The 11,490-nt window shown below is 34.8% G+C and overlaps 1 protein-coding gene across 1 annotated transcript; it reads right to left on the minus strand.

Annotated features, from left to right (window-relative positions):
• Positions 1 to 2,537: 2,537 nt before the first annotated feature.
• Positions 2,538 to 2,996, minus strand: LOC144640373 (adenosine receptor A3-like; the record flags this gene model as incomplete). The annotated part of the gene is made up of 1 exon (XM_078499543.1): positions 2,538 to 2,996. A coding segment is annotated over exon 1 (459 nt), but the record flags the coding sequence as incomplete, so codon positions are not given.
• Between the last annotated feature and the right edge of the window lie 8,494 nt (positions 2,997 to 11,490).

Here is an 11,490-nt window from a genome sequence, read left to right on the forward strand (position 1 = left end):
ACATAGGCACGCTAAGCGTGCAGGAGTTATTTTTTCAATTTATGGGGTGGCTTGGGGTGAAACTGGGTGATTGTCCTGTTGGGATGGTTTATGCCATGGGTTGAGCCATTTGTGTATGGCGGCCCACGGAGTCACTTTTTTGCACAAAATTTGCTTGCAAACAAAATAACTTTTACGTGCATTTTGATACATCAGAACTGTTTTATTCAATACGTAAATTTTCGTCATTTAATTGAAAAACAAAAACTAATTCAATTATCAAAATGTCACAAAATGGCACGTTCTTATTCTGTTTAAGCGGTTATTTTGTTGCTAGCTTTGTAGCAACCGTAACGTGTTACTTTTGTTTGTTACGAAATACTTTTGGATTTTTGCCAAACACTGAAACATGATATTGTTGTTTTTCTCACTTTTGTAACATGAGACCTTTGTTTTTTAAAAACGAACGTAACACGATACCCTTGTTTTTCTCGAAAAAGCCACGTTTCCATACAGACATTGAACGAAAAGTACTATAATAAACGAAGTAATAAACGCATCAAATCAAAAACCACTTTCTTCGGGAAAGTTCTTTAAAACGCAGTATACCTGGAGTCTTTTTTTCCTGTCAGAACTGTTCAACAAAGATTTTCTTTCATTTACAACCTAAATTCTATTCAACAAACAAGAACTAATTGAGATATCAAACTGTCACGGAATGGCACGCTCTTATTCTGTTTTTGCTATCGATTGTAGTTGCTTTTAACAGCAAAGTTAATACTTGTACCGGTTCATTAAATATTTGAACGAGATGTTTTACAGTTGATTTCAGTTTACTTTGGCCGCCCGCTTTGCGAAGTTTGTTGAGAAATTGGAAACTTTGTTATGAAGTTGCCAATTACGTTGCGAGTTTGCGAATCAAATTGCGAACTCCGATAAGTTCCCAACTTCGGCCCGACTGAACTTTCGAAGTTTTGGTAGTTGAGGAGATACAAGACATGTTGCTCGAAAGTCATGGCGATTTCTGAACTCGAAGATTTTAGAGCTTGTCAAGGAAAGTTGAAGTAGCTTGAAGTGCAAGACAACGTTTCGCATCAGCGATCACGCAAGTGATTTGGCGATAACTAAATTTGATGCAGGTAGAAATTTGGTCAAATTTTAACTTTTTTGTATGAAAACACATATTTCACGATTTCTGTGAGGCATAATCTTCACTGTCTTCAATTTCAAGTCTTCTGCGTTTGTAAACCGGATGAAACTGGATGGTTTATTGATTTTAATCGAAGCCGACGCGACGCGACAGACTAATTTGTTCGAGACAACATGTTTACGGCTCGCTGAACATAAAAGTTTTTTATTTTTATGACATTTGTTTCCAACAGTTTAGCGTAGCAAAGCCCTTTTTGATAACATAATTATAGAAGGTTTTATTAATTTCGGGACGAAGTTGGGAACTTTGTATCGAAGCTCACAATTTGATTCACAAACTCGCAACCTATTTTGGCAACTTCATAACAAACTTTCCAATTTCCCAACGAACTTCGCAAAGCGGACGGCAAAAGTAATGACAACATTATTCTTCAAATCTGCTTTGTGCAAATGTTATTTGTTATTTTTACTACGGTCAGGAAAGCTAGCCTCTCCAAACGTACGCTCGAATAAGACGAATAAAAAGTTATTGTTGGGCCTTTTTCTCACGGCGTGTGCGTTGTAAGCAGGCGGGCGTTACGAAAAACGTTTTTAATCCAGGGTTAAATCACAACTCACCGATTCCGCCTCCTTCTAATCTAAAAACTTCGAACGAAATTGCTGACTACGTCAGTTTGCTTCCCCTTTATAAACTACAATTTGATTGGTTCCGATAGTACCTGAAATCTGATTGGTGTGACAAACCCACATACTTCACTGATTACAGGTCCATCGCGCCGACTAAAGAGCTATTTTGAAAAAAATAACTCAAAAATAAATAAATCTTTACTTTATAAAAAAGAACAACATTAAAGCTTTTAGTTTTCGTGAAACGAAAGAGGATTAATCTTTGGGCAAAACAAGAGGCATTAGAATCGAAAAAAGTGCACTAAAACAAACGTCTATATAATTAAATTATTACAGTTGTGTTATTTACAATACAACTGAGTTAAAACATTTTTTACTGCATTACGTATTTCACGAACTCGCCAGCAGTACAATAAAGGGTTTATAGTGGAGTTGAGAAAAACTACGGTCGAGGTAAAATCCACAACAGTGGGAAACCACCATCTTTCCTCGAGAAATGTCACAATCATAAAGGCAACGTGCGGAGCGTAGCACAAGAAGAAAATGCAATAAACATAAAAAGTATTCCAAATAGATTTTTTCAATCGAGACATCATTCTGTGTTGTTTTCCACTTTCTTGTATTTCTTGGCTGTGAATCAGTGCTTGATGTCTTCGAACTATACGGAAAATGTGCAAATAAGCGGCGAACGATCCCACAAGGCAGGAAAAAGTAGTAAAAGCTACCGTCGGGTAAAAAGCCTTCGTGTACCATAATCGCAAACTGGAAATACACCCATGGACCGTCCAGATAGCGGCTACAGCCAGGCCAGCTCTTGAATGTGTCACTGCAACGTGATATCTTAGGTGCAGCTTAAGAGCGAGGAAGCGATCAGCTGTTATGGCAGTGACTGTGAGGAAGGAAACTCCGCATAGGTACCAAACGGTAAATGGATAAACGGAAAAAATTGCTTCTTCGAACGCTTGCCATCCTGCAAGACTTGCAAGTTTGAGAGATATGAATAAAGGTTGAACCATTAAGCCAACAGCAAAATCTGTTAAAGCAAGGCTTGCTAGCAAGAGGTGCTCAGGAAGGTGAAGCGAAGGCGTCTTCCAAATGGCTGTCAACACAGCAGCGTTCCCGAAGAGTGATGCTAGACACATTGGAACGTTCACTGCACAAATGAAGTAACCGATCGATGATTCTGTTACAGTCGCTTTGTTGGAATCGTTGAATTCCTTGTTGTCTTCGCTGTGGTTCATTTTCTTTCCGAGTTTATGTGACTAATGCGGTAAAATTGCGCAATTTATCGACGCTCAGCTATGCTACAAGGAGAGAATCGATTTCAGAGTGGAATTATTTTTTTTTGTTGCTGCTTTGCTAGCTAAGATTATACTTCTGAAAAGAAACGAATTGTCGTTTAAGATTGGAATATGATTACCACGTCTGTTGGTAAGCTTTTTTCTCGTGGCCGAAGTCAGGGTAGTTCCGTATTGCTCAAGAACTGCATAAATTTTAAAAAATTCTGACAGTGAAATTCATATCATGCAGGGATGCTTACATTTCACTGGAAGAAGCTAGTGTATAACAATCAATGTGTGATTGGTAGACGCAACAAAGAACCATGTTATTAAAAGTAAATATTTTAATTGAGAGAAATCAACAGAAAAATACAGTTTCTATGTTATTAAAAGTAAATATTTCAATACGGAGAACCTCACCAGGAGAATACAAATTTTATTATGTTCCTATTGTTTTATTTGGTGCATGTTTGCTGAGGGAAACTAATAATTCAGGGTGCATGGTGTGAAATTATGATTTCACATTTTAATATTTACGTTTTCAACCTTATTGACATTAGTAGGTATATATGTCCGTTATTATTTTTAGGACATTATACCACAAAGAACTTTTTCACTGTTTTTGGCACCAGACAGAACCTGCTTTAAGATTTTCATAATTCTTCTTATTTCGACAGTGAATATATATAATTTCCAAATGTATTATTTATCCTTTGTCTTCAGGAATAGATCCAATATAAGTTTCCTAAAACAATATTTTTAACCTGCATGCAAACTGGATGAAAATGATAACAGTTATCGGAATACTGTATGTTCAAATACAGTTTATGCAATTTTACCGCAAACAAGAAAAGTATATCTGGAATATTTAGAATATTTTACACCGGAATAATGGAACATCAAAGTTTGAAAGATTTCAAGGCATGCTTGATTGCGAACTGTCAAAATAACTGAAATGTTTTTAAATAAAGTTAAATGAATTTTGTTTATTTCTTTTACCTTATTAGCACCTCAATTGACAAAAGCATGAATTTTGTAAATAAAATAAAAAACGTTTTTTTACAAATCTCATATTTTGGTGGATATCTTGTTTTCGAATCACCTTTGACCAAACGGGATTATAAGAAAATTGAACTTCATATATGACTGCCTACCAAGGCTTATAAGCTGTAGCTTAATGCAATTGTGAACTACAAAATTTTACTGTGAGTTAATATTTCAGTAACCTCATCTATATATTTGTTTTCACAGAAATAGATCTCAAAATTTAATAAGGTTCACTTTGTTTACCTAAAAAATTAATGAACTAACCAAGTGACAATGAGAGTTTAATGAAATTCTATGTCATTCTTTTTACCACGTTTGAGACAATAATTCAGTTCGATAAGTTCCGAAAAGGTGGTGTGGGGTCGGGGTTAATCTTTAGGATATAAGTAATACAGGTCGCTGGATGGGTATTTTTCACATTTTTATCCGGAAAAAGAGGATCACGAATCATTCCAGTCTGATCAGGAACAGGTTATTTCTATTTTTTGCAATTCCAATATAGATTTTTTTAGTCTGTCATGTGGTAAAGGCTTTTAAAATATAGCATCTGATCAGTCTTAAAAACGTTTCAAAATAGGTATCGCTATACTACAAAAAATCTGGGCTGGATTCGGAGATATTGGTATATAGAAAGCTTTATTTCTAAGCAGTACTCTTTACTCCTGGATATTTATTATGCTACTCTTTTAGCCCAACGTACGAGTCTATAAATCCATGCTTCTTTCAGTTCAGGGCTTTTTGGAATCTGATAAGAAAAGTAATAATGTAAAAAAAGTGACTAAAATTATCTAAAATAAAACCTGTTGTAAAATATTAAGTTAAAATAATAAAAGTTAAATAATTGGTAAGCCGGTTGAACTGATATTTCAGCTTTTTACATATTATGTCCTATATGGCTATGCTTTTCACAACTATACCACAAATACGCTTGTGCGCACAAATAGATTTCAAGCGCAAATTAAAAATTCGTATGCAGTATCACCAGCATGTGATTATCCGTTTAATTGCCTAATTTGTAATATATTTGTCAAAAAAAAAAATCAAAATTTAAATCCACTGTCAAAAAGGCTGGGCCTTGCCAGGCGAAATTTCTGATTCATATAATCTCATTGCACATTTGTATTTTCATAAATTTAACTTCGAAATCTAAACTTCTCACAAAAGCCACTTCAAATCCATTAGCGCCGGAAGATAGCCTAATAGAAAATAAAAAAACATGCCTTCAAATGAATTTACGTTGTCTTGCTAGCAGACATAATCGCATTAAATGTCATACAAAGTCCTTTTGTTTAATGTTGCTTTCAGGGTCCTTAGCTTTATTTATTCAATTCACAGTTTCTTCCGTTAATACGTCATTATTACGCGCGCAACATTCACCTGGTTTTCATCGATTCATGTAAGTTTGATGTAGAGTTGATGTTGGTTCTTATTGGCTACTTTTCTCTTATTACTTGTGTAAGGTTAAATTTTCGAATACGATAGCTTTCGTATTTTTCTTAATACGCTACTTATTTCCACAGACATAAGCGATTTTGTTTCTCATTTCCCGGTCAACACAATTAAAATATGCATAAGTCAAATTGTGGTTTTGTTATGGAAAATCGCGGTATACTTTTCTGCGAAACAAAAAAAGACGTAAACATACAACTGTGTAGATTATTTAAAATACGCGCCGGCTGTCTTGTTGTTAAAATAATGAACAGTATCGGTGGTCTATCGGTACAGTAATTGACAAAGCGATGAGAGTACAGCAAATCATCAACTGGCGGACACAGTCTTAACTAATGTACTTGGAAATGATCTGAGCTAAAATTCATATAACATACATTTCACTTAGTCTTATTCGACGTGCTCAGGATAACACCTGGGAATCAGAGCTTTGAGGCTTGAAAAATACTTCAGATCATTATAGCAAGCTTCTTGGATTATTTTCTAGGAAACTATATAGCGCCATTAGTTGTTCCAAATAACTTCAAGGAGATATAATGGAGAGGAAGCGAATGATATGAAAGACTTAGACAAAAACTATTGCTGGGGGATATCATATAAATTACGCCGAGTAGGCCTTGAATTAAATTTGACCACTACCAAGCGTTAGTTCCACCAGATTAAAACAAGATGAACAGAAAGAGCGTTACATTTCTCTTAATAATAGCCTTTGCGGTTTCGTCGACGCTGAAATCATACAGTGAGGCATTCAGTGGTCCTTTTTGGCAAGGAAAAAGGAAACTTAACAGACAGGTAAATATTGGAAAGAAGACTTTCATATACTTGTTGAAGTGATTTGGTACTAATCCTGGGAATTGCTCATGATTTTAATTTGGTTTGGCAATTCTAAATTGATAAAAAAATAATGTGAATCACTTGCTAGCTCGAAAAATAAAGTGATACATTTGTTTTGAGCTAAGGATTAAATGAAGACCGGCTGTCAAATTGTCCATGAACTTCGAGGAATTTGTGTTTTTTTTATTTTCAGTGTTAGTTTATTTACCGCCTTTGGCTTATGGCACGTTTGGCTTGTGACACCCTTAACTAACAATCAATTTCATTTTTTATGCCCCGTTTCATTCAAACTGAGCAAGGTTTAGAACGTTTTCTCCATACCAGACTCCCACGGCCTGATATGGTAGGTTACGTTCCAAATCTATTAGTTCAAACTGCTATCATCGTTTCGGCAATTTCAGTAGAAATGCTTCACCATTTTAAAGAATGCAGTGCCATCCTTACACTTTGTAAACGGAAAATGTAAGAGACAGAAGATAAAATTGTGACCCATTAGCAGACCGCAGGTTTTGATCAGGTTCAATTTTGTCACATTATAAAAACTGGTAAAGTTTGTAAATATTTAATTGTCATCGCTAATTGTGCTGAAACCGAATTAAATTTAACCAATTATATCCGAAATTGACTAGCCTTTTAGTCGACTTTTAACCATAACGGTCACCAAATCAACTGCAGATTTTAATTTTCAGTTAGAGACGAGAAAAAGAGGTTCAAATAGCACTGGCCTTTAAGTGCAGATGAAAAATTTAACTTTCCATCGTTGAGTTTTGTTTTCGAATATCTAATGCAGGTGGCATGCTTTCTAATCCCAGTCTGTCTAAGCATTTAGGAGGGTCGTAATGGTTCAATTACCCGGAGTCAGCTGTCAGTTGACGGCAATCCTTTAAGCGTCCACGTCCAACACAAAACAATCAAAGTGCATCGATAAATTTAATAACAGAACTAGAAAAGTACTCAGTTAAAGTAAATGTCCTTTCTCGCACGAAATCTTGCATTTTCTCCCTTAAGCTGCTTTTCTTAGTCTTCAGCAATTTAATTTCAAAATCAAAAAATTATAGCTGTTTGTCATTCTCGTAGTTCGAAGCCTAGTAAAAATTACAAATTACAATCTAATTTACAAGTTATTAGTCTTCACCTCACCAAATAAGGATAAAAATGAAGATAACTAAAAGAAATTCATATGTAAGAATTGGCAAAGAAGCTTAAAAAGAGACCACTGATAAACTTACTGGAAGGGATTTTAATACAACAAAACAACCAGATCGGGTAAATAAGGCCCCGTCCACACTGACCCGGGTAAATTTGAAACAACTTTTTTACCCGGATAGGCCAACCATCCACGATGAAACGGCGTTTTTGGTCACCGAAAACGGAGCTTTTAAAAAACGCACTCCAAAGTGGGCATCGTTTTCAAATTTACCCGGGTTAATGTGGACGGAAAACAATTAACCCGGCGTTTTCAAATTTCTCCGTTTTCAAATTTCCCCTGGTCAGTGTGGAAGGGGCCTTATAATTATCAAAAACATGAAATTTGAATTAACACCAGTCCTGGGTAAAATCGATGAAAATTCTGTTTATTGATCGCCTGTTGACCAAGTAAGCTACTCCACTAACACCTTTATATAACATGTCATGAAACTGTCATAGTTCATCAACACCTACTTATCTAATAGCTTTTATCCACTCCACAGTGCGATGACTATCTAGAGCGACTTTGTTTGAGAGCAAAGAACATCAACTGCGACTTTGTCATTCCCAGCAGCAGTCAGCTCCTTTACAAGTTTGGAAGCAAGATGCATAAGGCCAAGGTTGTCAGTTCGCTCGAGACTGACTGTCCCGGAAACAGTTGGCGATTAAAAAATCGTCAATAGACGTACACTGAATGTAATGTGTGATCCTGATTTTAGCTTGATAAGATTTGGCGTTGTAAGTCCCTTATAAATATGTAGACTATGCAAGAATAAAAACAAAAAATGCAACAAATTTCTGTTTCATGACTCCAATAATCATATCGGAAACAGTTGGCGATTAAAAAATCGTCAATAGACGTACACTGAATGTAATGTGTGATCCTGATTTTAGCTTGATAAGATTTGGCGTTGTAAGTCTCTTATAAATATGTAGACTATGCAAGAATAAAAACAAAAAATGCACCAAATTTCTGTTTCATGACTCCTATAATCATATCGGAAACAGTTGGCGATTAAAAAATCGTCAATAGACGTACACTGAATGTAATGTGTGATCCTGATTTTAGCTCGATAAGATTTGGCGTTGTAAGTCTCTTATAAATAAGAAGTGCCAGCACTGTTACTATTTTTAAAGCTAAGCTAAAAACACACCTTTTTCGTCGTTCATTTTTATCATAGTTGTTTTTAAATTATATTTTACTTTTAATAATTGTAATTTTAGCTTTTTAAAATCATTGTAAGTTTACCTTTAATTGTAGCTTTAGCTTTTTAAATTCATTGTAAGTTTACTCTTAATTGTAATTTTAGTTTTTAGCTTTTTTTATTCCGTTTTTAATCTTGTAATGCGCATTTGAACATTTTATATATGAAATTTGCGCACTATAAATGTTATTATTATTATTATGTAGACTATGCAAGAATAAAAACAAAAAATGCAACAAATTTCTGTTTCATGACTCCAATGACAGTGGAATCTCGTTGTAATACTCAATGAAAAATACCATCTTTTAATAACAAAACTATTTCAAAATTCAACCACAAACATGACTCTTTCGAATGGTTTATTTTGATTATTTAAATATGATGTCATTTCCAGTGAAGTGTAAAACATCACTGAGTTTTAATACTAGAAAACAACAGATAAATTTATTTCCAGCAAATTAAAAAAAATCGTCACTTACATGATCTTCGACCATGTAGATTACACTTTAAATTAGAAAACAATTTTACATGCACTGACCAGTCAATTGAATCGACATTGAACACCATACAGATTAACGCTCTTGACTGGGAATTGGGAAACAAGTAAAACAAAGAAAATAACATATCGACATTCTACTAAAAATCAAACGTGCGATGTATTATTATTACAATGGCAAATTATCTTGCTATAAAATAAAGTTCTGCACTTTTCAGTTAACACTGCACTATGGTGGCCCATCAGTGCCATAGTATTTTACGCTGTATTTTAACATTTTTTCCCTTTTTTATATTATTTTTTATTGTTTTATGCTTATTTTATATTTTTTTCTAATTTTTTTTATTCTTTTTCATTTTATTTCCTTTATTTTTAATTATTTTTATTTTTTATTTTACTTTACTTATCTTTTTTTCATTTAATTTTTATTCATTTTATTTGATTTATTTTTTATTTTCAAAAAAAAAAAAAATGCCGTGGCCCAGGAGTGCCATAGCCCATGATGCATTGGGAAGGAGTAGTTAAACAACATGGCGGCGCGGATAAGGAAAGATACATGGAAAGAAGATGAAGAACTGACGCAGGATTAAGGGGAATACCTGAAACGGGCTGAAAAGAGATGACATTTTTAGCATAGAAAAAGCAGGTGACAGGCCAACACAGAATACTTTGTTCGTAAAATTTGTACATTTGCCGTTCTGTATTAGATTTTGATCTAGCGGCCACTAGAAGTGTAGGGGAAAGATGGCCGCTTACGGGAACTTGCCCAGCTAACAATAACCGGGCAGACGTGGATGACGACAAAACAAGCACTAAAATATGATACTTTAACTACTGTAAAATCACTGTGACGAATGGCGATGTGAAGTTTATTTACAAAAACAAGATACAAGGGTAGTTAATAGGATTTTCTTTGGGCCGTCCGCTTACGGGAGCTTAAAAACAAAGAAAAAGTCTAAGTCGTAATCTCTGAAAGTGTCCGCGGCCGCTTACGGGAATGTCCGCTTACGAGAATGTAGAAATACAGAGTTTGTATGGGAGTTAAAACGGGGTTTCAGACAAGGCGGCCGTAAGTAGAGCTGTCCGCTTACGAGAGTGTCCGTTAAGAGAGCTTCGACTGTATATTTCTAAACAACACATGTTTAACGTCTCTCTAAAACAAGGTCATAGCTTTTTCGAAGTAAAGCTATGCAGTCTCTGGCTAAAACTAGACAAAAGAAATGCCATCAAGTGAAAGGAAGCAACACACTGTGCAACGCCATAAACAGACAAACCTGGCGTTACAAATTTAGAATGCAAGTAATCAACATCCTTGTCCTCCCAGAGTGAATATTTTGAGAGCTAAAAACATATCTTGTAAAAATGAATGAGCCAAATATGACTTACGGGAAACCGTGCAGTCTTATGTCCGCAGCACGTTTGCTGGGCGGCAGTCTTACGACTCTATTCAACTTAAAACTACTCCTTATAATACAGCTGACAGCGTATAGTGCCCTTTTTAAACAAAAGAGAAGCAAAAATAAATTGGCCGACCAAATCTAATCAGAACGGCAAATGTACAAATGTCACGAACAAAGTATTCTGTGTTGGCCTGTCACCTGCTTTTTCTATGCTAAAAATGTCATCTCTTTTCAGCCCGTTTCAGGTATTCCCCTTAATCCTGCGTCAGTTCTTCATCTTCTTTCCATGTATCGTTCCTTATCCGCGCCGCCATGTTGTTTAACTACTCCTTCCCAATGCATCATGGGCTATGGCACTCCTGGGCCACGGCATTTTAATTTTTTTTTTTTTTGCTATGGCACTTGTGGGCCACAGCCGTTTTTTATTATTTTTTTTGAAAAAAAAAAAAAAAAACTAATAAAATGAATAAAAATTAAATGAAAAAAAAATAAGTAAAGTTAAATAAAAAATAAAAATAATTAAAAACAAAAATAAAAATAAAGGAAATAAAATGAAAAAGAATAAAAAAAATAGAGAAAAATATAAAATAAGCATAAAACAATAAAAAATAATATAAAAAAGGAAAAAAAATGTTAAAATGCAGCGTAAAATACTATGGCACTGATGGGCCACCATACTGCACATGAATAAAAGTTTCTGCATGGTCAAGTTCACAAATTGTTTCTTTTTTTCGACTATGCTCATTGAATATGGGGCTAACAAGAGCTATTTTGACGGTTTTGTATGCCGACAACGTTCGTGCCGGAAATTGTGAGAATAAAAATGCAAAGAGAAA

The sequence above is a fragment of the Oculina patagonica genome, unplaced genomic scaffold (assembly GCF_052425735.1).
Source record: "Oculina patagonica isolate OP01 unplaced genomic scaffold, crgOcupat unplaced281, whole genome shotgun sequence".
NCBI lineage: Eukaryota > Metazoa > Cnidaria > Anthozoa > Scleractinia > Oculinidae > Oculina > Oculina patagonica.